The 27867-nt window shown below is 44.2% G+C and overlaps 2 protein-coding genes across 2 annotated transcripts; one reads left to right on the top strand and one right to left on the bottom strand.

Moving 5' to 3' along the window:
• Nucleotides 1-9301, bottom strand: FAU (FAU ubiquitin like and ribosomal protein S30 fusion). The gene is made up of 5 exons (XM_075837190.1): nucleotides 9196-9301; nucleotides 1582-1664; nucleotides 1176-1320; nucleotides 960-1015; nucleotides 1-760 (listed from the first exon to the last, which is right to left on the bottom strand). Exons 2-5 carry the CDS (start codon nucleotides 1654-1656, stop codon nucleotides 635-637), a joined length of 402 nt encoding a protein of 133 aa, XP_075693305.1. The 5' UTR covers nucleotides 1657-1664; nucleotides 9196-9301; the 3' UTR covers nucleotides 1-634.
• On the top strand, nucleotides 9037-27810 carry MRPL49 (mitochondrial ribosomal protein L49). The gene is made up of 4 exons (XM_075837189.1): nucleotides 9037-9487; nucleotides 12863-13025; nucleotides 21164-21288; nucleotides 27032-27810. Exons 1-4 carry the CDS (start codon nucleotides 9425-9427, stop codon nucleotides 27176-27178), a joined length of 498 nt encoding a protein of 165 aa, XP_075693304.1. The 5' UTR covers nucleotides 9037-9424; the 3' UTR covers nucleotides 27179-27810.
• The last annotated feature ends 57 nt before the right edge of the window (nucleotides 27811-27867 follow it).

Genomic DNA, 27867 nt, shown 5'->3' with positions numbered 1-27867 from the left:
TAAAGTTAAACTTTTTTTTAATTAACTCTTTAAAGAGGCTCTGTCACCAGATTCTCAAACCCCTATCACCTATTGCATGTGATCGGCGCTGCAATGTAGATAACAGTAACGTGTCTTTTTTTTAAAAACTGGGAGTGTGTTTTCTCTTATTTCCAACTGGGTGTGTATTGTGTTTGTAACATCTGGGTGTGTATTGTGTTTGTAACATCTGGGTGTGTATTGTGTTTGTAACATCTGGGTGTGTATTGTGTTTGTAACATCTGGGTGTGTATTGTGTTTGTAACATCTGGGCGTGTTTACTTATTTTACTAGCTGGGCGTTGTGAATAGAAGTATATGATGCTGACATATGATGCTGACAAACACTTCTATTCACAACGCCCAGCTAGTAAAACAAGTAAACACGCCCAGATGTTACAAACACAATACACGCCCAGTTGGAAATAAGAGAAAACACACCCAGTTGTCCATTAGAAAGGCTCATTTGCATAAATATAAAATTGCTCATAACTTGGCCAAAAATTATCGTTTAAAAAAAAACAAAAAACGTATCTGTTATCTACATTGCAGCGCCGATCACATGCAATAGGAGATAGGGATTTCATAATCTGGTGACAGAGCCTCTTTAAGACATATTAAGAGTTGGCATTGGGTCCCTTCTTCTTGCCAAAGGTGGGAACCACATTCACAAAGCGCCTGTTGTACTGCATGCGCCTTTTTGCCCTGCCAGTCTTCTTTTTCTTCTTCTCTTGCTTGGCCACCTGCAACAAAAAGAACTTGTAATCACACCACTTTTTTTTAAAGGAATGCAAGCATTTGTGTCCTCCAAAACCCCATACTGTGCTGCATCAGCTCCATTACATATTTTGGCCTGTCCTGCTGTTCAGAGACATTGTGCAGCCCATTTACTACACACCCTAGACCCAAAACAGTAGCCCATGGCTGAATTATATTACATACCTTTGGAGTCTGACCTCGTACTTTTCCGGCACGAGCTAGAGAACCATGAACTTTACCTATTGATAGAGAAAAAAATGACATATTGTAGTACATACATACACACAAATATACATAGTACATTTAAAAAAAAAAAATACATAACAGGAGGTGGTGTTATACCCTAATGAAGATCTTATTTGACAATCAGTATGGAAAAAAATAAAAGACAATACAAACCTCCCAAAAGACGTGCAGTTACATCCAAGGTGCTGAGTTCACACACTCCTATTTGGACTAGGGTGGCTTCATCGGAGAGAGGGGTACCAGCAAGGAGAATAACCTGGTCTTCAGAGGAAATTCCCTCAAGGGAGGAGATGTGAGCCTGACAAATAGATTTAAGGAGTAAGTTTAGACATGAGAAATGCAGTTATACATACACCATAAAGGTAACAATCGCCACGTTATGCTGATGAAATAACGCCTTCCCGTTATAGAATTGAAGCAATCACATTTTAAATGTGAAGAGATCTGAGGTCTTCCAATTGTTAGCACTGTATACGTGAACAGGTCTCGAGTGCTCAATGACCAACATGTCCAATCAGACCTGTCTTGTGTAGTGTTCTATTGTACCACATGCTCTTACCTTAATCTGGGAAACAGTCTCCTGCCCAGACACCTCAAGGGTGTGCAGATTCTGCGCTCTCACAAAAAGCTGCATGGTTTAAGCTGAAACAAGAGAAAATGAACATCAAGGTCAAAGTTATGCAGCAGCAGTACTTACATGACTTCATTATTGGATTTCCAAGCTTGTGTTTAGGAAAAGATCTAAAACTTTTCATACAAAACTCAACATTCCAAAACACGCCAGCACAAAATAAATGTTATCTTCTGTCATACGACTGTAAAAGTTGTAGGCACAGGATCATAAGGTCATGGGATGAACAAATGACAATAAAATGACAAACAAAAGTGCCCCTGGGAGATCCAGAATGGAGCGGTTCAGCACATTTAGGCAAGTAGAGTTCTAATGCTGCGCAAGACTTGGTCTAGATTGTTTGATAGCAATGGATTTAAAGAGGCTCTGTCACCAGATTATAAGTGCCCTCTCTCCTACATAATCTGATCGGCGCTGGAATGTAGATAACAGCAGTGGTTTTTATTTTGAAAAACTATCATTTTTTAGCAAGTTATGAGCAATTTTAGATTTCGTTTCTTAATGCCCAACTGGGCGTGTTTTTACTTTTGACCAAGTGGATGTTGTAAAGAAGTGTATGAGGCTGACCAATCAGTGACCAATCAGTGTCCTACACTTCTCATTGTTCCAGCCCAGCATGATCCACAGCAGAGTGAGATTGTGCAGTGAAAGAAGCTGGGCTGGAACAATGAGAAATGTATGAGGCTGATTGGTCACTCATTGGTCAGCCTCATACACCTCTGTACAACACCCACTTGGTCAAAAGTAAAAACACGCCCAGTTGGGCATTAAGAAACTAAATCTAAAATTGCTCATAACTTGCTAAAAAATGATTGTTTTTCAAAATAAAAACCACTGCTGTTATCTACATTCCAGCGGCAATCAGATTATGTAGGAGATAGGTCACTTATAATCTGGTGACAGAGCCTCTTTAAGGTTAAAGTAAAGACTGAGGCCTAATGCACAAGTGGTGAGTGTGCAATCCGCAAAATCATGGATCCGTTGCGGTCCATTTGTCTGCAAAAAAAACTTCCTTAGTGCATCCATGTGTCATCAGTATTCAGATCCTCAAAGAAAAAATATGCAGGGACGGTCATGCACGCTGCGCTCATACGGACCATAAAAGGACTTGTACTGAGTGTTTGCGGCCCAGACTCGTGGCCACCACGCGGATCTGTGAATATCAAGGTTGTGTGCACGGGGCCATATAAATTAATGGGTCTGTGTGCAAAATTGCGGATAGCACACTGACAAAAACTACGGTCATATGCCTTAGGCCTCATGCACACGACCGTATTTTTTCCCACCCGTAAATACTGGCGTAAATACTGGTCCGGTGTCACACGTATTCCACCCGTTTTGCACCAGTATTTACAAACCCGTGCCCGTAAATATGGGTCCGGTGTCAACCGTATTCCACCCGTATTTACGGGCACGTTTTTGGCGGCAAAATAGCACTGCACTAATCGGCAGCCCCTTCTCTCTATCAGTGCAGGATAGAGAGAAGGGACAGCCTTTTCTGTAATAAAAGTTAAAGAAATTCATACTTACCCGGCCGTTGTCTTGGTGACGCGTCCCTCTCTTCACATCCAGCCCGACATCCCTGGATGACGCGGCAGTCCATGTGACCGCTGCAGCCTGTGATTGACCTGTGATTGGCTGCAGCGGTCACATGGCCTGAAACGTCATCCAGGACGTCGGGCCGGATGTCGAGAGGGACGCGTCACCAAGGCAACGGGCGGGAGACCGGACTGGAGGAAGCAGGAAGTTGTCGGTAAGTATGAAAGTCTTTTATTTTTATTTTTTACAGGTTTATTCTGATCGGTAGTCACTGTCCAGGGTGCTGAAAGAGTTACTGCCGATCAGTTAACTCTTTCAGCTCCCTGGACAGTGACTATTTACTGACGTCGCTTAGCAACGCTGCCGTAATGACGGGTGCACACATGTAGCCACCCGTCATTACGAGAGCTCCATAGACTTCTATGGACTGTCCGTGCCGTTATTACGGCCTGAAATAGGACATGTTCTATCTTTTTCAACGGCACGGGCACCTTCCCGTGAGAAAACGGGAAGGCACCCGTCGCCAATAGAAGTCTATGAGCCCGTTATTACGGGTCGTAATTACGACCCGTAATAACGGGAGTTTTTACGGTCGTGTGCATGAGGCCCTCGGCCTGATGATGTTGCAGTAGGATTTCCTTTCCAAGATAGACAATATTGAAGACAATATACAAAAATACTTCAACATCTCCGGAATAGAAAGTTTTTCTCAAATGACATTGCATGCCTGAAGCTTGTCCTAAGTCTTCAAAAACGTGGCCCTCAAGAGATCGGGGATAGCACTGTGTACATACATATGCCTTGAAAATATGTGGGCCACATGTAAACTGTCTAAGAAACAGAGGTTTCAGAGGTCACGCTACTATACAACAATTACAAAGTTTGTAACAGTCAAGCAGATTTATTTTAGTGCCCAGTCACTTATGACCAGCATAAGCCAAAACCAGGAGTAGGTCCAAAATGTAAAGGTACTAATCTTTCCATTACAATTTTCTCTGTGTTCCAAATACTGATAAAAAATACTGATAAAAAGTGTGAATGAGGCCGAATACATTTTACAGCCTGAATTCTAAGGCTCCATTCAAACGAGCATGTCCGATATGCGTGCATAAAAAACGCATCGCTTTTCCTACATTTCACGCATTGGCTTCAGTGTGCTTTGCGTGTGGCATGTGTTATTCACGTCCATGCCAGCACTTTTTTTTAAAATGTATTTCTTTGCTTTTTTTATGTAACTGATGCATGAAACACTGACAACCACAGACAGCACATCCGTGTTCTTTCACGCACCCAAAGACTTCAATGGGCGACTAAGTGCACAAAAACGCCCCAATATAGGACAAGAAGTGAGTTTCACTGAATGGGTCTGTGTGCTGTGAGTTATTTTAATACAACAACTAGTATGCCTAGGCATAATGGTCCCAATTTCCCAACCACTAGTCATGGTATATAGCAATTTAAAATATAACTAACTTTTAATAGTGCAATTTAAATATGGAACGTACAACAAAGAGAAGGATAAAATTTACACAGAGACGGCCAGCACGGGGGGGGGGGGGGGGTGGGCTATTGCTATTTTAATGTTTCACTGGCGGCTCAGCAGTCTATCCGACCTCAGTGTGACTTAACCCCTTAGTGACCACCAATACGCCTTTTTACGTTGGTCACTAAGGGGCCTTAGGCTAGGCTGACGCCTTTTCACGTGAGCCTAGTCTAAGTCCTGCACGGGTCTCCCGTGCAGGCAGGAGCCTGGGCTCTGCTGTCTGATGACAGCTGGGCTCCTGCACCAACACCCGCGATAGAAGTTAACTTCGATCGCGGCCGTTTAACCCGTTAAATGCCGCCGTCAATAGCGACCGCGGCATTTAACTTTGTTTAAAGAGGGAGTGAGCTCTCTCTGTCACCCATCGGCGGCCAGCGAATGCAATCGCGGGTCTCCGATGGGGTGTCACGGCAGCCGGGGGCTTGATAAAAGCCCCCAGGTCTGCCCTGGACATATGCCTGTTAGGACGCGCCGGTGGCACTTCTTAACAGATTGCCTGTCAGATTTATACTGACAGGCAATAATGCTTTGGTATACGAAGCACACACGGACGAGCATTATGCTCGCCTGAATGAACCCTAAGGCCAAGTTCACACTTGCGTTGTATTATCTGTTACTCTTATCCATTGTTAGATCAGAATTAGGCTCTGTTCACATCTGTGTTGGGGTCCCGTTCTGACATCAGTCAGAGGTTTCCGTCAGAACGGGACCCCGAGCAGACACAAACTGACACCGTCGACTACGGCATTGCTTCCGGCAAAACGACTGATTCAGTGCACAAAAGAGACAAACGGAAACCAGGGGCAACGGCTCTGTCACCATTGAAATCAATGGTGATGGAGACGGAACCCTCTGGTTTCGGTCGGTGTCAGTTTGTGTCTGATCGGGGTCCCGTTCTGACGGAAACCTCAGAACGGGACCCCAACGCAGATGTGAACAGAGCCCTAAGATAACAGATCAGTTAAAAATCCCATTGAAATCAAAATAACGGCTGCAAATAGAGAACAATCCATTTTCGATTGACACCAATGATAAAACCATCCGTTAGACATCAGTGTTTTTGAACGGAGTAAAAGTCCTGTACTCTGCACTTTTACCTCCATTAAAAAAATAGATGACTAACGTAACGGACGCAAACTCGTGCAATGAAAAATCCCATCGATTTCAATAGTTTTCAACGGATCCGTCTTTATCCTTATTCGGATCTAAAAACAGGTCAGAGTGACAGGTTATACAACACAAGTGTGAACTTAGCCTAAAGCTCTTTCCACATAGCGTTAGAACCTTTCATTAGAGGTATAAGTCAGTAGGATTTCACGATGTATACCTCCCATTGTATGTTACTGTATAGACCTACAGTGGCTTGTCACCCATAGGCTCTTATAGTAAAACTTATCACGCACAGTATACCTTTTACTGCAGCCCTCTGTATAGAATAGCACAGTTTACAGCACTTTTTTTTTTATGTATACAAGTATTCAAACCCAGTCTATGCCAAAAGGACACTTGGCATACAGTGGGTGAAGCGTGTGGGCCAGCAGCTTTCCGAACGCATACCACGAACATAAAGCTCTAAGGCGGGATTCACACGACAGGGTTTCCCGGCCGGGTGCCGGCCGTTCATAAATCGTCCGACACCCGGCTGCATTAGGAATAATAGACCCCTAATGGGGCTATTCACACGACCGATTTTTTGACGGCCGGGAAAACCGGCCGTCAAAAAATGGGACATGCCCTATTTTCGGCCGGGTTCCCGGCTCCCATAGAAGTCTATGGGGCCGGGTAATACACGGCCATCACCGGAATGTGTCCCGAGTGATGGCCGGGTCTACCGTTGCTCGCGCACTCTCTCTCCTCCTCCTCACAGTTCAGAGTGCATGTGAGGAGGAGGGTCTTTTATTGCTCGCTGTAGGAGTCGGAATCCCCAATCCCCGGCCGGGGATTCCGCTACAGGAGAAGTGCGTGACTACACTGTCCATATATGGACACAGCGATGTCACTTCTGCAGCGGAATCCCCGATGCTATGGCCTGGGATTCCGCTACAGAAGTGAGTGACTACACTGTCCATATATGGACACAGCGATGTCACTTCTGCAGCGGAATCCCCGATGCTATGGCCGGGGATTCCGCTACAGAAGTGCGTGACTACACTGTCCATATATGGACACAGCGATGTCACTTCTGCTGCGGAATCCCCGATGCTATGGCCGGGGATTCCGCTACAGGAGAAGTGAGTGACTACACTGTCCATATATGGACACAGCGATGTCACTCACTTCTGCAGCGGAATCCCCGACTCTATGGCCGGGGATTCCGCTACAGGAGAAGTCAGTGACTACACTGTCCATATATGGACACAGCGATGTCACTCACTTCTGCAGCGGAATTCCCGACTCTATGGCCGGGGATTCCGCTGACTACACTGTCCATATATGGACACAGTGACGTCACTCACTTCTGAAGCGGAATCCCCGACCTGTGGCAAGGAACTCCTCTCCAGGAGAAGTCAGTGACTACACTGTCCATATATGGACATTGAAGTCAGTGATTTCTTCTGGAAGGGGGGGGGGGATGGGTGCAACCTATTGGGGGCTGTGTGGCATCACCTACAGGGGACTTGGTGGCATCGCCTACAGGGGACTTGGTGGCATCGCCTACAGGGAGCTGGGTGGCATCGCCTACAGGGAGCAGGGTGGCATCGTCTGCAGGGTGGCATCGCCTGCAGGGGACTGGGTGGCATCGCCTGCAGGGGGCAGGGTGGCATCGCCTGCAGGGGGCAGGGTGGCATCGCCTACAGGGGGCAGGGTGGCATCGCCTACAGGGGGCTGGGTGGCATTACCTACCAGGGGGGCTGGGTGGCATTACCTACCAGGGGGGCTGGGTGGCATTGTCTACAAAGGGCTGTGTGTGGCAACAAATTTAAATGAAATTCATCCGATTTTAAAACGGACAGGGAAAAAAACGGATGCAAATCGGGTCCAAATCGGCCGGTAAAAACGGCAACTCGGCCCGGAACGGATGCAAACCAGCCGGGAAAATCGGCCGATTTTCCCGGCCGACACTCAGACCCTGTCGTGTGAATGAGGCCTAAGGCGGGATTCACACGAACGGGTCGTTCCCGAGCCCGAGTGCCGGCCGGTAAAATCGGCCATTCTGCCCAGCCGGTTTGCATAAAGTTTTGCATCCGTGCCGGGCAGATCTGGACAGTGACATCAGCGGCAACTCCTGAAGGGGAATCCCCATGTGTTCGGGGATTCCGCTTCAGGAGTTTCCCTTGATGTCACTGCCCAGATATGGACAGACATCAAGCGCTCTGTCCAGGAGCGGAATCCCCGAAAAACACGGGGATTCCGCTCCTTCAAGGAGCTAAAGATACCTCCCTGCTCTGCTATAGTGGCGTCGCTACAGTAGTAGCAGCCGCTGCTGCTACTAGCGGCGCCATCGAAGGTGTCGCCGGCCCAGGAAAACAAGCAGGGGACGGGAGCCAGCGCAGCGCTCCCTCCTCCTGCTGTACACCCCGGCCCTGCCACACAGTGTACAGCGATGCCATTCGTCAGAATGGCATCAACTCCTCCTCCTCACATGCACTCTGCGCTGTGAGGAGGAGATAGAGCGCAAGCGCCGGAAAACCCGGCCATCACTCGGGACACATCCCGGTGATGGCCGTGTATTACCCGGCCCCATAGACTTCTATGGGAGCCGGGCGGCCGGGTACCCAGCCGAAGATAGAGCATGTCCTATTTTTTGACGGCTGGTTTTCCCGGCCGTCAAAAAATCGGTCGTGTGAACAGCCCCATTAGGGGTCTATTATTCCTAATGCAGCCAGGTGCCGGCCGATTTATGAACGGCCGGCACCCGGCCGGGAAACCCTGCCGTGTGAATGAGGCCGAACGCTATGTGAACACAGATGCACTGCCACTTGCTGCCAACATCCGTGGTCATGTGACCGTGTTCTCTGGTGGTTATAGCTCGGTGCCGTTATCTCCTCAGTCACACGACAGACCTAGCCATTATAACGATGGAGTCATGTTTGAAGCAGTTTTATACATTTTTCCATAATTGTTTAAAGTCTTGATTGTCCCTGTGGATTGTACATGTGAGAATTATTATAATTAGAGCCTTGTAATTAAACAGGTGGTAGAAATAGTGCAAGGACCAGAATTAACTCAAACAAGCAAAACAAGGCGGAGGGCTTTATTCACTATCAAGCTTGCTATACAAATTATAGACGCGGATGGCTACAGCCAGTGTGATCAGTCTCAGGCGCGGGACAGTCATATAATGGGGGAGGCCCCGGTACACGTACTATCACCCCACACGTGACGGATCACAACGGTAATGGACGAGACACGGGAACCGCTAAACAACTAGCCGGATACCGTCTCATCGTCACCCACCAGCTACACGTAACCCTACGGCTCCCGGCCGATAAACCCCGTGCAAGCCCCGAATCTCTCACCGGCCGCTTCACTTCTCGCAAAATGGAGGAAAGGAAAGAGGAGGAGATAGGCACGCGCACGTATCTTAAACCAAACCGCGGACGCGCACGCGCACGCACAGGAATACGACGTTGAGCTTTTACGCCATGCTGGTACTCTCATAACTGACCGAGTGCCGTAAGAAAGAGGTGTGGCGTCCATGTTGGTACACCTACTGAAAAGGAAGTTGGTATTGATTACCGAGCAAAGATGGCTGCCCCCATGTTGAGAAGGACAGCACTAGGAGCCCTGAATGGGTTTATTAAGCTGCAGGTACCGATTTATTACGGTCTATATATTTTTAGCCGGGTATATGATGCCTGTGTTTTATAACAGTAGTGTTGTATTTTTTTTTTTTAAAGGTGACTACAGGCATAATGAGATTATCTGTCACTAAGTACATGACATGAGACAGTGACACTTTAAGATGCCCGCAGGGCTCTTCATGATACTGAAGTCAGGGTACATCACCCCCAAACTGAGGTGTATCAGTGTTCTGAGCACCCACTGGCTTAACCCCTTATGGGTATCTTATATTTACCCTTGTTTTAAAGGAGGCCATATAAAGCAAACAAATGTGGGGGCTGGGTTTGGCTGACAGTTTTTTTTTTCTCTGGACTCCCCAGTAGGCTGATCGTGCATGTTTATTTTTGATAGGAGGTGGGATATGAGCCGCTGCCAGGCACTTCTATTAGTAACTAATCTTCTGTGGGAACAACGTTTCGGCATGTTGAAAACCAAAATGGCCGGTCCCTCTATCGCCCAACATCTGCTGTTGGTGGATTTTCATACGCATTAAATTGTCGTCCATCCCCGCTTTAATCCACGGGTTCAGCCAAACTTTGTCTGTTTATGTACACCTTAAAAGGGTTATCCTGGGACCAAAAATTGCATTAATATTTATATGCAAAAAGAAGTCACTTATTAATGTACTTTAATTTAAAATTCAGTACTAAATGTTGCAGTTCAAACACGGTGAATTATTCCCGGAAGTGCTGGAGCTTTTCTAATCTAGGTGATGCGCCGACACGGCCCCACGTGACTGAGGGCTGTCACATTGCCGATTGCTGGAGTCCCCGAGCAGAGCGTCAGCTAGCACTTTGCTCCGCACTGCTCCCGACATCTGCTCAGTGACTTCAGGGGTTTCCAGCGATAGGCAATGTGACGGCCCCTTGCGGTCATGCCATTGATAACACGCCGACACAAACGGCACCGGAAGCAAGCCCTCAGTCACGTGGGGCCGTGCCGGCGCGTCATTAGAAAAGACTTATGGGAACAATTCACGAGGTTTGAACTGCACCATTTAGATTTTAAATGAAACTATATTAGTAAGTGACTTCTTTTTACATAAAAATGATTAACAATGCCCCTTGAAGGCCATGTTCACGTGGCGGATTTTTCAAGTGGAAAAGCCCATTTGCAGTAAGTGACGCGACTCATTTGAACAATCGGACAGTTTCCCATTTAAATCAATGGAACGCTGTTTGCAACTGGTTTTCATGTGTATTTTGGCGCGGTTTCTGTGTCGATACACATGAAAATCGGCTATGTAATGGTGTCCAGAGGCACTTTAAAATATAAGTTCATTCTCGCAGAGGTTTATTAGGTGTTTAAAGGAAAACTCCACTTTTGCTTTATATTTACAACATTCCAGAGTTTAACCCCTTCCTGTCCTGCATGTACATCGCAGGTAGCGAGACGATGACTGATAGACAGCTGCACTCTTGGAGTAACGGCCGCCATTGGAGAAACTGATATCCGTTCTTTTCTGTCAGGTTTTTGTTGATCTTTGATTGTTAGGCTATGTTCACACGGGGTCTTTTGCCGAGTTTATTGACGCGGAAACCGCGTCGCAAAACTCGGCAGAAACGGCCCGAGAACGCCTCCCATTGATTTCAATGGGAGGCGTCGGCGTCTTTTTCCCGCGAGCAGTAAAACTGCCTCGCGGGAAAAAGAAGCGACATGCCCTATCTTCGGGCGCTTCCGCGTCCGACCTCCCATTGACTTCAATGGGAGGCAGGAGAAAGCGTGTTTTCTGCCCGCGGCGCTCAATGGCCGCGGGCGAAAAACGGCGCGATCATTGCTATTCACACGGAGTATTTTGGGGGAGGAATATCTGCCTCAAAATTCCGTTTGGAGCTTTGAGGCAGATATTCCTCCCCCAAAATACTCCGTGTGAACATAGCCTTAGAATATTGAAGCATGCAATATTCTACCCAGTACAAGAAATGGAGACCAGACACAATTATTATAAGTAGTTATGAGATGTGTTATATAACGAATATAAAATGGTGGGAAAAATGTACTACTTGTTCCTCAAAAATTCCAGAACTTTGTGCAGCTATGTGAACTTAAAAATAAAGACGTTATGGCAACTGGAATGCAGAGAGGCAAAAATATTTTAAAAGATCTGTGCAACATTGGTGCACTGGAACGCTACATAAAGTGTTGAATATATTTGATCTTCTACTATTGTTTAATATGGTGTTTCATTCTCTGTGCAGACTTAAAGGGGTTGTTAAGTCCATAAAAACTGATAGCCTATCCTTGTACGAGCGCTGCTTCCCCTTCATTTCCCTTACTGCTCACACTGTGAATCGCCAACACGCTTGTAGCGGTGGTTCACAGTATTACAGCCTTCCCCCATTCACTTCAATGGGAGAAGGTTGTAATACTGTTAACCGCCGCTTTTGCTGTATCGGTGATTCACAGTGTGAGCAGTAACCGGAATGAAGGGGAAGCAGCGCTCGTACAAGTGCTGCGGCCCCTTCAAAATGGCAGTTGGACGTGACCGATCAGATATTGATAGGCCATCAATTTTTAGGGACTGGTCAATCCCTTTTAAACTGATTACAAAACTGCACTGCATCCCTGTTACCAGGGAGCAGTGGACTGTGGGAGCTCAGAAAACAGTTAGGTTATATTCACACTGTGCGGTTGTGGTGCGTTGTTTTTTTGTTTTTTTTCAAACTGTAAATGGATTGTAATGTAACTGTATGGGTGTGCATAATGTTTTATCCTAACGGCACCTTAGTAAACTGCAAATGAAGGTGATACTGCAGGACCAATGGGGATCAGCTCACAAGCAAGCTGAAAATTAACTAGACGTACATCATAGACTAGAGAGGAGTTGTCTATGAAAACCGCACGTTATTAAAGCTATTGAAAAACCGCATACAAAAAAACGCATGTGCTTTGGTTAACAAACTAATTTTTCTGATGCAGTTTACAACTGCGTCATGTGACTATAGCCTTATCACGTTAGCGCTCTGAAGATAAATCGCTACAGATTCCAGAAAGAAAGATCTGAATTTTTACTTTCACCTTACTCCTTTCTTAATGTCAATTTTAACTATGAAATTATTAAAATATCATAAATTACTGTAAAGGTTTATCATACTTTTCTGTGCACGCTATTGGACTGTTATGTTTTAATGCCTCCATAATAAAATAAAACTTACGTGAATGTAATTTATAATTTAATAAAATGTTATAATTTGCGATCTCTTTCCTGAGGAGCAACTTCAAAACGGCAGTAAATGACATGGGGCAAATCCCATATATTTTTTTAATAACGCTTTGTGTGAAGGTGCCCTAAAGCTTACTAAATCTGAAGGCAATCTACTTTATTGTTTTTTTCTATTCAAGCGGCCATGCAGTGGGTCGGCTGCCAGCGTGACCTCTCAGTACCCAGGTATTATAGAATCCCATGAAGAGTTTCATTTTGTGGAACGTCTTATACCTCCTACTCAAGTACCCAAACCACCAAAGCATACAGGAATGACTCCGTCTGGGTGGATCCCCCCTAAAGGTTTGTATATAGTAGTTCTACTTCGTAATCTTATTCAGAAATGAGTGTACATTCATGTTGACTAGACAGCTACAGTTAGAGACACTCTAGATAGGATAACAATGTCTCTCCTGCCGAACCTTTTCCTTAAAGAGGCTCTGTCACCACATTATAAGTGGCCTATATTGTACATGATGTGATCGGCGCAGTAATGTAGATTACAGCAGTGTTTTTTTATTTAGAAAAACGATCATTTTTGTAGGTTACAGCCTGTTATGCGTTGGAAATAGCGCTTCTTGAAGAAGCTCTATTTCCAGTGCGAAACAGGCTGTAACCTACAACTTGCTGTCCTCCCTGTAACGCTTTTATCTTTGCCAAGATGTTACAATAAAGTCTAGAAGAAATACAAACGGGTGAGTGCCGCATTTTAATTTTCCTTACCTACATGATATTGCAAGACGGTCTCTTTCTATGCTGAGCACCACCCGAAGTTTGTTTGACAAGGAAACCCTGCCCACATTTGCATCTACATACCTCTTCCGTACTACATACCTCTTCTTTCTATCGTGCCTGATTTATCTTTTCCTTAAGCTACATCAAAGTAACAGTATTTAAAGGGGTTTTCCAATAATCAATATTTATCACCATCCACTGGATAGGTGATAAACATGTTATCTGTGGGGGTCCGACCGCTGGAACGCCCACCGATCCCGAGAACAGGCTTACCTGGCCGTCTCTGTGCACCCCATATGAATGGGGCCATACTGCGCATGCTAGGCCACCGCTTCATTAATTTCTATAAAGCTGTCAAGCGCCATCTCTAGAAAGAAAGCAAGAATACCACGGTGCCACATGGTGCAGATCACAAGCGAAAAAATGAGCAAACGAACAACGGTGAATCAAATGCTCAACTTTGGGGGTTGTGCAAGTAGTAGGCACACGTCTACTGTAGGCAGGTAATATGATGTAGCTGCAGCTAGATCCAAACCGGTGGTCAACAGACAACCGCTCAAAGAGACATGGAGGGGGAAAAATTGCGGACCAGTGTACAGCGCTGCTAACATCAATTTCAAGTCCAGACAAAGAGGTGATAAATGGGATTTATTGGGTTTAAATCAATGAAGGCAGTTTGAGGCTACGAGTTTCGACGCTGGACTAGCGTCTTCATCAGGCCAAGCCCGGGCTTGGCCTGATTAAGACGCTAGTCCTGCGTCAAAACTCGTAGCCTCAAACTGCCTTCATTGTTTTAAACCCAATAAATCCCATTTATCACCTCTTTGTGAAGCGCCATCTCTGGTAGCCACACAAAGTGGCCGAGTGTGCGCAGTACGGCTCTATTCATATAAGACGCACAGAGGCAGCCAAATAATCCTGTTCTCAGGATTGGTGAGTCCCAGCAGTTGGATAGGTGACATATCAATTATGGGAAAACCCCTTTTAAAGTGAAACTTTAGTCCACAGTTAAAATTTGACTATAAATATCCAATGTGGCTTGTGAACTAAGTGGAGTTCTAAAACCGGAGTTGAAAAGAGGAGTTGAAGCCCCAGTAAGTACTCTTCTTTTTCTTTGACAATTGTTTGCTGTTTTGGTGTAACTTGGATAATGGATAGCAAGATTGGAGGTTTTCTTCGGTGCACAGTTTGTCATATGTATACACGACTGGAGCCGGAGTTCCAGGGTGAATATCTCTGTGGCAGATGTGAGCATGTTGTTCACCTGGAAGCTCGTATTAGAGATCTGGAGGAGCAGAATGCAACACTGAGGAGGATAGACAATTTTGAGCGGAGCTTGCTGCTCACAGAGCATGCAGTTAGTGGGTTAGAACTGGAGGGTGAAGACATGGGTGAGCAGGATCAGGTAAGTAGCTGGGTTAATGTAGTTAGGGGCAGTAGAAAGGGGTCAAAGACAAGGAAGGCCGATCCGGTTTCTGGCATTCCAAGCAAAATTGCCAGGTTGGGTGATGATGCGAGGGTGTCAGTCTCAGAAAAGGCAGCCCTAGTGGATACTGATCTCCCTAACAGCCGGGAGAACAGCCCAGCTAGTAGTCGGCGGGATGGTAATGCAGGCAAGCCAAGACAATTGATAGTTGTAGGGGATTCTATAATCAGGAAGACGGATAGAATAATTTGTCGTCAAGACCGCCTCAACCGAATGGTTTGCTGTCTCCCTGGTGCCAGGGTTCGGCATGTGGTGGAACGGGTGGACAAATTGCTGGGAGGGGCTGGTGATGATCCAGCTGTCGTGGTCCATGTCGGTACCAACGACAGAATAAATGGTAGGTGGAGGAGCCTTAAGAATAATTTTAAAGAACTAGGCTACAAGCTGAAGGGAAGGACCTCCAAGGTTGTATTCTCAGGAATACTGCCTGTGCCATGCGCATCACAGGAAAGACAGCGGGAGCTTAGGGAGTTAAATGCATGGCTGAAGTCTTGGTGTAGAGGAGAAGGATTTGGGTTCCTAGAGCACTGGGCTGACTTTTCATTGGGGTACAAACTGTATTCTGCAGATGATTTGCACCTAAATGGAAGGGGGTCCGCTGTGCTGGGGGAGAGAATTCTAGCTGGGGTGGCGGAGTATTTAAACTAGGGCTGAGGAGGGAGGTCAATGTAGAAAAAAAAAGGGGTAGCCAGGTTAGAGAGGGGTCAGACTATATTGGTGGGGGGAGAAACAGAATGTGGGGAGAGGACTAGACAACAAGATAAGGAGATCCTTTCGTTACAAAACATCAGTGTAAATAAAAAGGCCCGATTAATGTCAAATCACATTTCTGATAATAAAAGTGAAAAACTGACAGGCAAGTTAAAGTGTATGTTCACAAATGCCAGAAGTCTAGCAAGCAAAATGGGGGAGCTGGAGGCCTTGATACTGGAAGAAAATATAGATATAGTTGGTGTTGCTGAAACATGGCTGGACTCTTCACATGACTGGGCTGTAAATCTACAGGGTTTTACACTTTTTCGGAAAGACAGGACAAATAGGAAAGGTGGTGGTGTATGTCTGTATGTGAGAAGTGATATGAAGGCGAGTGTGAAAGAGACAATAGTGGGTGAAGACTGTGAGGAGGTTGAAACCTTGTGGGTGGAACTAGAAAGGGAGGTAAACACTGAAAAAATTACTTTTGGTGTAATCTATAGACCCCCCAATATAACTGAGGAGATGGAAGGTCAGATATATAAACAGATGGAGCGGGCTGCACAGGCGGGTACTGTAGTGATAATGGGAGATTTTAATTTCCGGGATACTAATTGGTGTCATGGTTCGGCTTCAACTGCAAAGGGGAGACATTTCCTCAACCTGTTGCAGGAAAATTTTATGGGCCAGTTTGTGGAAGACCCGACTAGAGGTGAAGCTCTGTTGGATCTGGTCATTTCTAATAATGCAGATCTTGTTGGGAATGTCAATGTTCGTGAAAACCTCGGTAACAGTGATCATAATATAGTTACATTTTACCTATACTGTAAAAAACAAACGCAGGCTGGGAGGGCAAAAACATTTAATTTTAAGAAAGCCAATTTCCCCAGGATGAGGGCTGCAATTCAGGATATAGACTGGGAAGAACTAATGTCAAATAATGGAACAAATGATAAATGGGAGATTTTCAAATCTACTTTGAGTTATTATAGTGCAAAATTTATTCCTATAGGTAACAAGTATAAACGACTCAAATTAAACCCCACATGGCTTACACCTTCTGTGAAAGGGGCAATACATGACAAAAAAAGGGCATTTAAAAAATACAAATCTGAGGGTACAGCTGTAGCCTTTGTAAAATATAAAGAGCTTAATAAAATCTGTAAAAATGTAATAAAATTAGCAAAAATACAAAATGAAAGGCAGGTGGCCAAGGATAGTAAAACAAATCCTAAAAAATTCTTCAAGCATATAAATGCAAAAAAGCCAAGGTCTGAACATGTAGGACCCCTAGATAATGGTAATGGGGAGTTGATCACAGGGGATCAAGAGAAGGCAGAGTTACTAAATGGGTTCTTTAGCTCTGTATATACAACAGAAGAAAGAGCAGCTGATGTAGCCGGTGCCAGTGCTGTTAATATATCAGTTGATATACTGAATTGGATGAATGTAGAGATGGTCCAAGCTAAATTAAATAAAATAAATGTGCACAAGGCCCCGGGACCAGATGGGTTACACCCTAGAATTCTTAAAGAGCTTAGTTCAGTTATTTCTGTCCCCCTTTTCATAATATTCAGAGAATCTCTAGTGACTGGTATAGTGCCAAGGGACTGGCGCAGGGCAAATGTGGTGCCTATTTTCAAAAAGGGCTCTAGGTCTTCCCCGGGTAATTATAGACCAGTAAGCTTAACATCCATCGTGGGGAAAATGTTTGAGGGGCTATTGAGGGACTATATACAGGATTATGTGACAATAAATAGCATTATAAGTGACAGCCAGCACGGTTTTACTAAGGACAGAAGTTGTCAAACTAACCTAATCTGTTTTTATGAAGAGGTGAGCAGAAGTCAAGACAGAGGGGCCGCTGTGGATTTAGTGTTTTTGGACTTTGCAAAGGCATTTGACACTGTCCCCCATAGACGCCTAATGGGTAAATTAAGGACTATAGGTTTAGAAAATATAGTTTGTAATTGGATTGAGAATTGGCTCAAGGATCGTATCCAGAGAGTTGTGGTCAATGATTCCTTCTCTGAATGGTCCCCGGTTATAAGTGGTGTACCCCAGGGTTCAGTGCTGGGACCACTATTATTCAACTTATTTATTAATGATATAGAGGAAGGGATTAATAGCACTATTTCTATTTTTGCAGATGACACCAAGCTATGTAATATAGTTCAGACTATGGAAGATGTTCATGAATTACAGGCAGATTTAAACAAACTAAGTGTTTGGGCGTCCACTTGGCAAATGAAGTTTAATGTAGATAAATGTAAAGTTATGCATCTTGGTACCAACAACCTGCATGCATCATATGTCCTAGGGGGCGCTACACTGGCGGATTCACTTGTTGAGAAGGATCTGGGTGTACTTGTAAATCATAAACTCAATAACAGCATGCAGTGTCAATCAGCTGCTTCAAAGGCCAGCAGGATATTGTCGTGTATTAAAAGAGGCATGGACTCGCGGGACAGGGATGTAATAATGCCACTTTACAAAGCATTAGTGAGGCCTCATCTAGAATATGCAGTTCAGTTCTGGGCTCCAGTTCATAGAAAGGATGCCCTGGAGTTGGAAAAAATACAAAGAAGAGCAACGAAGCTAATAAGGGGCATGGAGAATTTAAGTTATGAGGAAAGATTGAAAGAATTAAACCTATTTAGCCTTGAAAAAAGAAGACTAAGGGGGGACATGATTAACTTATATAAATATATTAATGGCACATACAAAAAATATGGTGAAATCCTGTTCCTTGTAAAACCCCCTCAAAAAACAAGGGGGCACTCCCTCCGTCTGGAGAAAAAAAGGTTCAAGCTGCAGAGGCGACAAGGCTTCTTTACAGTGAGAACTGTGAATTTATGGAATAGCCTACCGCAGGAGCTGGTCACAGCAGGGACAGTAGATGGCTTTAAAAAAGGGTTAGATAATTTCCTAGAACAAAAAAATATTAGCTCCTATGTGTAGAAATTTTTCCTTCCCTTTTCCCTTCCCTTGGTTGAACTTGATGGACATGTGTCTTTTTTCAGCCGTACTAACTATGTAACTATAATGTATAGTTTACATACCTGGTGCTCAATTTTTGAACGCTGCTGCCGCCATTCCTCTGTCCTGATGCCCCTTGCTCCCCGATGGACCAGCTTTGATTACTTAATCGCTGTGTCCATTCCTTCTGTGGCTGTTACAAGAATAAAATAAATTGTTAACCTGAAGGACCCCATTAGAAGTCAAGTGAGGTCTATCCGTATGACTGATCTGTCACAGCTTGAATTCTGTTTTTCTGCTACTATGCCGCAACAGAAAAAACGGAGTTTACAATGCAGATATGAACTCCATCTAATACTACTACTGCATGGGACATGTTCGACCAGCCGCAGTTTCCTTCCGCGATATCAGCTGATTTTCTGGGGTGTTTAAAGTCAGACCAGCAATGGTCAGATGATCGCTGGGCTAGATTCAATTTAAAAGAGGGTTGTTGTAATGAGATGACCCCTTTAACCAACTAATAGTCGCATTAAAATTGGAACAGTCCCAAAATGTCAGCTTTTTTATTGCAGATATTGAATTTGTCTCAAGTAAATATAGTTATAAATGTATTAAACCACTTAATGACACAGCTTATTTTGACCTCAACCCATCATGACGTACATCATGATGGGGGGAGAGAAGTATGTTGCGGCTCAACAGCTGAGCCCACCCATACGCTGCGGGTGTCGTTTGTATAGTACAATTGTTGTTTTTTGGTCACTTTATCTCCGCATTAACCCCTTCCCACTGCCTGCATTCTGGGCACTAATGACCAAGCCATTTTTTAAGTTTTTCCATAGTCACATTCCAAGAGCTATAACTTTTTTATTTTTGCGTCGACATAGCTGTATAAGGTCTTGTTTTTTTGCGGGACAAGTTGTGCTTTTTTATAGCACCATTTTGGGGTACATATAATGTATTCATTAACTTTTTTTGGGGGGGGATAGAAGAAAACCTGAAATTTCGCCACTCTTTTTCGCGTCTTAAATCTACGCCGTTTACCGTGTGATATAAATAACACAATAACTTTATTCAACGGGTTGTTACGATTGCAACGATACCAAATTTGTATAGATTTTGTAGGTTTTACTACTTTTACACAGTAAAAACACTTTGTTTTCAAAATTATTTGTTTTTGTGTCTCCATATATGAAGAGCCATAATTTTTTTATTTTTTCGCCGATGCGGTTGTATGAGGGCTTTATTTTTGCGGGACGATTTGTAGTTTTTATTGGTACCATTTTGGAGTAGATGCGACTTTTTGATCACTTTTGATCACATTTTTTTTAAAGTCAGGATTAACAGAAAACAGCAATTATTTTATTTTATTTTTTACGGCGTTCACCGTGCGGGTTAAATGATGTAACCGCTTTATAGTCGGGGTCGTTACGGTTGCGGCGATACCAAATATGTGTAACGTTTTTGCTTTATTGTGTTTTTTTTTTTTTTTTTTATAGTAAAGCATTTTATAATGGGAAAAAGTGGGTTTTTCATTTTTATTTTTTTTTAACTTTTCAACTTTTTTTTAAACTTTTTTACTAGTCCCACTAGGGGACTTTAATATGCGATCATCCGATCGCTTTTATAATACACTGCAATACTTTTGTATTTCAGTGTATTACTGCCTGTCCGTTTAAAACCATGCCTAGCAGGCATTTACTACGGGCAGACCTGGGGGCCTTTATTAGGCCCCCGGCTGCCATCGGCGACACAGACACTCGGCGATCCTATCGCCGGGTGTCGGTGGGATGAGAGGGAGCTCCCTCCCTCTCTCCAAAACCACTCAGATGCGGCGCACGCTATTGAGCACCGCATCTGATGGGTTAAACAGGTGAGATCGATACTAATGTCGATCTCACACGTTCGAGCAGGGATGCCCCCCCATCTGGTAGCTGAGAGCAGGGAGATTTATCGGCTCCCTGCTCTGTTTACTTTATTCTGATGCAGCGCCGTGAAACGGCTATTGCATCAGAATAAAGCCCACTAATGACCGCCGTGAAAAGGCATATCGACAGTCATTAAGGGGTTAAATGTTATTAAAAGATACAACTAGTCGCGCAAAAAACAATCCCTCATACGGCTATGTTGAAGGGGGGAAAAAAAAAGTATGGCTCTTAGAAGGCGGGAATGAAAAACGAAAATAGGCTTGGTATTTAGGCTTTTTACACTGTGTGAGATGAGGAGCAGGAACAGTCTGGGAAAGCTACAACTTACAGCATGCAGTTCCCACTCCTGTAATGTCTAAAGAGAAGATGAAATGTTGGGCAAAGCGTTATTTCCCTTCATTTTCCCTCTCGCCCACGTGTGCTGATAGGAGGGCGTGAAGAGAGAAGATGCTGCACTCGCGGCACTGCCTTACATGTAAACAGTAAAGTCCTTTTTCTTCTTGCCCGAACACATCTCAGGATAATCCATGAAGGTTGTGATTTTGGGGTTGTAGTTACATTGTTTTCTGTCTTGTTCTTTGAAAAATGGCTTCTCATCTAAACTTTTGTTATCTTGGTAGACCCACTGCCAGATCTCCCTTATATTGTAAGACGCTCCCGGATGCACAATGTCCCAGTGTACACAGACATCACTCATGGTAATCGGCACATGACAATTATCCGGAAGATCGAAGGTGACATATGGGTAAGTGAAGTCATCTGCACTAGTGTCCAACACTATTCGGGTATGTGCACACGATAACTGCATTTACGTCTGAAATTACGGAGCTGTTTTCAGGAGAAAACAGCTCAGTAATTTCAGACGTAATTGCATGTACTCGCGTTTTGCAAGGCGTCAATTACGGCCGTAATTTGGAGCTGTTCTTCATTGGAATCAATTAAAAACTGCTCAAATTACGTCTCAAGAAGTATCCTGCACTTCTTTTGACGAGCCGTCTTTTTTACGCATCGTCGTTTGACAGCGATGCGTAAATGACAGGTCGTCGGCACAGTACGTCGCAAACCCATTCAAATGAATGGTCAGATGTTTGCCGACGTATTGGAGCCGTATTTTCAAACGTAAATCGAGGCTTAAAACGCCTCCTTTACGTCTGAAAATAGGTAGTGTGAACCAAGCCTTAGGATACTTTTACACAGCCCAACATGGGTTGGGTAAACGAGCGATCAACGAGACATGTGCTGCGGACACCGATAATAATTTCAATAGGGCAATTATTGGGAACGCTCTATTAGAGCTTATTCAGACGAACGGGATATACGTCCGTGCAACACGCGTTATTTTCAAGCGCGTCGCACGGACCTATATTAGTCTATGGGGCAGTGCAGAGAGTTGCGTGATTTTTCCGCAGCGTGAGTCCGCTACGAAAAAGTCACGACATGTCCGTTCTTTGGGCGTATTTCGCGCATGACGCACCCATTGAAGTCAATGGGTGCGTGAAAATCACGCATGCCACACGGAAGCACTTCGCAAAACGCACACGCTCGTGTGAATCCGGCCTAATTCTGTGACGCAAGTTTGCCCGATAATTAGCCGGTGTAAAAGGGCCATAGTATAAGAAATCTTCACCAGTCTTTTTATGCAGCAGCAGTATTGCAGTTCAAGGGGCTGTCCTAGGTCAGATAAACCTTCACTATATACCATTAGGCAATGATAAACTCTGGAGAACTGCTGCTGGCCTTGAAATCACTAGATGCACTTTAATTTCAATAGGTACAAAGTGCCTAATGCTTTCTCGAATTCCCTATGAAATCATTCTAGAGCATCTTTTCTCACAACTCTACCTTATGCCGTTCCTTTGCTATTTATTCCACCTAGAAATGTATAAATAAACTTGATAACTGGGCGTTACCATTCCCCTTGTCAAATGGGCGTGTCTCTACACTGATTGGACATTGTCAGACTTTAGGGACACCCCCAATTGGTAACTCCCAGTTGTCAATGTATTCTGAAATTTCTAGTAGGAATAACAAAGAAATGGAGTAACCGTTTTATATTAAATAGAAAATACAAGTATGTACTAAAACAGACCTGTCCGGAGAGATGACTGGTCCTCTTAAGAGGTGTTCCAGCTCCTAATAAATGTTCCATTTTAGCCTTAAAAGAAAATGTTATTCATAGGGGTTTTCCGGCTGTAAGCAGTGATGGTTTAGTGAATGAGGCAGTGTTGCTATTCTTGACATGCGACGCTGGATCAGGTGTGGTGCTGTTTCGCAAAAGAGACGCAGACCGTTTACTCTAAGGCTGAGTTCACACGTTGCGGATTTGTCGCAGATTTTGTTGCGGTTTTGACGCAGATCTCACCCCTTTGCATTGCAAAGTGTAAAATCTGCGCTGAAAAACTGCATCAAATCCGCGACGTGTGAACTTCGCCTAAGTATTTGGTGTTCTAGCAGTCAAGCCCACAGGATCTGATATTTATGGTAGGAAAACTCCAATGTCTGTTGAAAATATACACTGTTTGCTCAATATGATGCTCCAGCTGTGAGGAAACTCACCAATTTATTTGATTTTTCGTTAACCTCTACAATAACGCCGACAGGAGGGTTTTCCCACTTTCTATGGACCCGAAACAACAAATAAAATCTCCCCATGCCTTGCGTCTGCCCCATTTAGGGACCTGAAACATCATTTAGGATGCAAAAAGGAAGAAAACCCTCCCACTTTTTTAATTTAACAAAGTACAACATAACCGGCTGGGTGGAAAAACTCTGTGCCGTTTGTGGAGGTTAACGTAAAGTATGAGTGGGTGTAATTAGGTTTTCCTAGCACTTCCACAACGGCACTACCAGAGGAATTACAGAGAAAAACAATAAGGCTAGGATTGCTGGTGACAAGACCTTGTGACCAAGAGAAGTCCTGATTGAATAACCCGTCCCATTTGTAGTATTTGGAAAAACATTGAGGGACTTTGGCCAAGTAACTGGGTGACAAACCTGCTCAATAGAAGCTGAAGCACCCTTAGCCCAGGAGGTAACTGTTGCCCTTGTGGAATGGGTTTTTATGCCCTATGGAGGAGTTGCCACAGACTTGATAGCATGAAGAAATTTGCAGGCGCTATCCAACGAGCAATGGTGGTTTTGCTAGTTCTGCAGCCCATATTCTTGCCCTGGTACTGAAGGAGAAATTTGTCAGACTCCCTGATAGAATCTGTCTTCTGTAAGTAAAGGCCCTTCTACATGGGCCAATGATCGGGCAAATGAGCGTTCTTATGAACGCTCGTTCCATCAGCCGATGAACTCGCAAACGCTCCATCAGCTGATCTGCTTACTTATGCAGCAATAAATATAGTTGTCAGCAGGACATCTACCTGTGTAAACGGGAAGATGTGTTTCCGACTTAAGAGATATATAGGGACAAACTATCGTAATAATCTCTCATACCTATACATAATCAAGCATTGCTCCTTGTGAAAGAAACAAATGAGCGCCGATTAACAAGCTGTCTCGTTTTCACGGCGCTCGTTTTCACGGCCCATATCTGGCAGTGTAATAGGACCTTGAGATGGTACCTGTGTACGTCCAATTAATGGAACTCTCACTCTTTGAGATTAGGACAGAAATATGGCAGTTACTCCAAACGATCATCACTATAGATTCCCAACCTTCGACATATACAATGTTCGTGTGAATCAGGTCTGTGTGCGGTGAGTGAAAACAACGCACAGCACATGGACCTATGCAACTCATTGCGGGTATTCAGACGTGTCATTTTTCACGCAGCGTGTTTCAGTTGCATGAAACACTGCGTGTGTATAAAAATAAATCTAACACTGACCTAAACGGATGCCACACGGAACACACACTGATGGCAAATAGAACCGCAACGCATAAAAAAGGGTGCGTTTTTTGCGGACGCAAAACTGACACGTTCCTGTGAATGAGGCCTAGAGTATCAGTAACACTCAGAGGCAGTGGTAAATGAATCACTTTAATTGCATCTCAACAACAACGCATTTCAGGACCAAGATAGTTCCCTTTTCAGGTTCAACAGTGACGTGTACAGAAAAAAACACATCCGTATATAAAGGAACAAGCAAAGTGCAATAAAAAAGGATGGAAAAAGTTTTTTATCTATTTTACGCAAAAAATACATTTTGTAATGCAGATTTACTAGCTTGCATTTGGACGACACTTCATTTATTTTAGCGGTGCCTTACTGCAAATGGACATACAGCTGTCTCTATTGTTTGGCGTGGGCACAGGAGCTGTGTCCAGGCTTTTCACAGTGGGTCCCAGCTGTAATATACAACCGCCAATCTGACTGTTTATTTAGGTGCCGCGTTCAGTAGCGACTGCGACATCTAGGCGGTTAAACATAGGAAGGGTGCTCCGTCTGTCACCCACCGGCGCCCCGCTAAAAGATGGCAGGGCACTGATAGGTTGCTATTGCAGCCAGGGACTAGCAAAGGCCCTTAAGTCAGCCATAGCTGTATGCCTATTAATCACTGCTAAAGGCATGGCCTAGTAGATTTCCTGTCTGTATATGAAAGCATTATTGCCTGTCAGTAACTGAGTACAGAATCGGAAGACCCCCCCCCCCCCCTCAAAAAGAAAACCTTTGTTAATAAAACAAATATCTTGGGGTTCAACATCCAGGGTGGCACAACCCTCTCTTCTAGGGCCATATTCACTTTTTCTCTTACCATGGCCCTAATATTATAGATGAAAGTGATATTTGTCTGTAACTGCCTGTTCTCTGCATTTCAACAAAGGAGATTTCTGGCAGATAGCACGTTCTCTGGAAGATCTAGTATGTTGTGGTGCTTCCATGCGCTGTAAAAGAGAAAAGGGGAAAGTAAAGACCCCCACTAAACCAACCATAAAGTGTATCCAAACCCCCATATTGCTTTCCAGAGGGATAGGAACAAACCGGGCTGGGGACCTTCTCAGAATCTGCAGACTAGGTAATTTGTGCAGGCTAGGCATGTTCTCAGTAGGAGCAGACATGGCCAGGATACTTTGCACACTCTGCAGTCTCTCCTCGAACATCCGCTTTAAATATGTGGTGCCCCCAAAAAAGCTGTGGCCCCCTTTAAGAGCCAGGTCTCGCGACACTTCAGGCATATTGACATAACTCCCTGCCCACTTAGACCATATACAGTGGCACACGCCGTACCCAAGAGAAGGGATTCCTCTTTCTAGAGGCAATCCATGTCTACCTGATCTCTCAGCCAACAACACCCAGCAGAGGTGAGCTGGCTGGAATGACCAGGACTACCTACCACAGGCCTTTTGCCATAGAGTGGGAGGGGAATGCCTGCTGCTGTCTGAAGCTCTAGTTCTTTTGAACCAGCTTTCCCTGCCACCAGAAAAAGAAGGCTAGTACTAGTAATATGGAGATTTGCTGGACGCTTCCTTTAAAGTGCAGACAGAAATCTCTTCCACGAATCCCAGAGGGACCGGAGACTACTGGAGCAGGTAAAGGGGAGGTAGCTTTTATTTGTTTCCTGTCCCTAGGGAAGCTGGGAAATCCTCCGGTGAGTGCTGTTGTGTTGGTAAAAAAAAATGTTTTCACCAGTTTTGTTAAGGACTGTGTAATTAATTTGAATAAATTTAAAGATGTATAGGCATTGTCTTGTGTATATGAGGCTTCAGGGTGTGCTACTCACCCAAGTTTTTTTTTTTTTATGGTTCAAACAAAAACCTAATATACTTAAGATGTTGAGTCATTTTTGCACCATCTTATACTGCTGCAAAAACAAGTATGCCAATTTTTACTTCATCTGGTCTCCAGTACTCTTTATAGATGGAATTGCATCAACATTTTCTAGTTAGTTTGTCCAACCCCATGAAATTTTATAAAAACCCCTCACAATGAAAAAAAAGTAATACGCACGTTATCAATCCCCTGACGATGCTTCCCTGGTCCCCCTACGGTCTCTATTTTTCCTGCTCCAGCAAATGGACACGACATATGACTGCTGTAGAGATGTCATGTCGTGTCAACACTTCATCTCTGGAGCAGGAAGAACGGAGACCAGCAGGGGCTTCAGTTGCAGTCCTGCAGTAGTGGCTGCACTTGCAACGTGTTTTTTTATGCCTCTAATGTCCGGGGGATCAGGAGCGTCACCATAGACTTGTATAGACGGATTCAGGGCATGTGCAGTAACCGGCCTGGAGCCATTGAAAATGGCTGACCACAATACCGATGCTGCTATGGGGATTGCAGCACCTGGAGCGTGCACATTCAGGCCAGCAGCAGAATAACTTGACATCAGGGAGGAAAAGGTAAAGGGAATTTCTCTAACTATCATGTCACGTTTAAAATTTAGGTGACTGGAATTTGCTGGAGACCAAGCCGTCAAATACTGCGTTGTAAGACCTCATGGGGAGGAAATATAGCTCTTTTCATGCCATCATGTTTTATATGTGAATGAATATCAATCGATCCAACCTAATAGTGTTTTTAACTTCTCTACCCTTTAAAGGCTCTCGAAGCGGAAGTACGGGAATTCCTGACCAATCTAACAGGAAGGACACCAGCAACTCAAGTTAATGAGATCAATCGTTCAATCCGGATTAAAGGCTATTTCGATAAGGAATTGCAAACATGGCTGGCTGAAAAGGGTTTTTGACCTAATTGGAACTACTGTTCCTAATGAGACTTTTATCAACCATTGACCCTTCATGATGAATAGACTGTTGTATTCCTTGTTTTGCGATCATGAAGAAACAAATAAATAAAAGATGTTGTGTAACACGTCATTGTTCACAGACCTCTAAGGCCCTGTCCAAATGGCAGAATTTTTGCCAGGGATTCCGCTGCAAGATTCCCATTCATTTCAATCGGAGTTGGACGGTTGTTTACCGCTAGCTGTTTTTTTGGGTTTTTTTCAGCTAGCGGGATATAGTGTCCTGCTTGATCTAAGGGCGGATTCTGCCTAAACCTCCTATTGCAGTCAATAGGAGGAAAAATCTTCCTTCCGACAGCAGGAATAATTCCGCAGCAGATTTTGCGGTGGGACCTGCCACGCAAAATCCGCTGTGTGAACAGGGCATTAAATAGCAAGTAAGCATTTTTATTTTACATTTTTAAAGAATTGTATTTTTTTGCTATTTTATTTTTTTACCAAATATATAAATAGAAAACTATTCCTCCGACATTTAAAATAGAATTGTCCCCTATCGTCCGATATGTCCTAGAAGCATGGACATCATTACTTAAAGTGGGCTGTGACATTCAATAAAGAACTATTTTTAACTGAAATACTTTAAATGGGTATTCTGGCTTCAGCAAATGTTCTTTATATAATGAAAAGTTACC

This window comes from Rhinoderma darwinii, chromosome 9 (genome assembly GCF_050947455.1).
Source record: "Rhinoderma darwinii isolate aRhiDar2 chromosome 9, aRhiDar2.hap1, whole genome shotgun sequence".
Taxonomy (NCBI): Eukaryota; Metazoa; Chordata; class Amphibia; order Anura; family Rhinodermatidae; genus Rhinoderma; species Rhinoderma darwinii.
This window is presented reverse-complemented; position numbering and strand designations above follow the sequence as displayed.

Excerpts from the sequence above, each read along its gene's own strand:
- FAU (XM_075837190.1), bottom strand. The coding sequence starts at position 1,656 with ATGCAGCTTTTTGTGAGAGCGCAGAATCTGCACACCCTTGAGGTGTCT. Across the intron at positions 1,321-1,581 it reads AGACTGTTTCCCAGATTAAG|GCTCACATCTCCTCCCTTGA; the intron begins GTAAGAGCATGT and ends TCTATTTGTCAG. Across the intron at positions 1,016-1,175 it reads AACTGCACGTCTTTTGGGAG|GTAAAGTTCATGGTTCTCTA; the intron begins GTTTGTATTGTC and ends CTCTATCAATAG.
- MRPL49 (XM_075837189.1), top strand. The coding sequence starts at position 9,425 with ATGGCTGCCCCCATGTTGAGAAGGACAGCACTAGGAGCCCTGAATGGG. Across the intron at positions 9,488-12,862 it reads ATGGGTTTATTAAGCTGCAG|CGGCCATGCAGTGGGTCGGC; the intron begins GTACCGATTTAT and ends TTTCTATTCAAG. Across the intron at positions 13,026-21,163 it reads TGGGTGGATCCCCCCTAAAG|ACCCACTGCCAGATCTCCCT; the intron begins GTTTGTATATAG and ends TTATCTTGGTAG.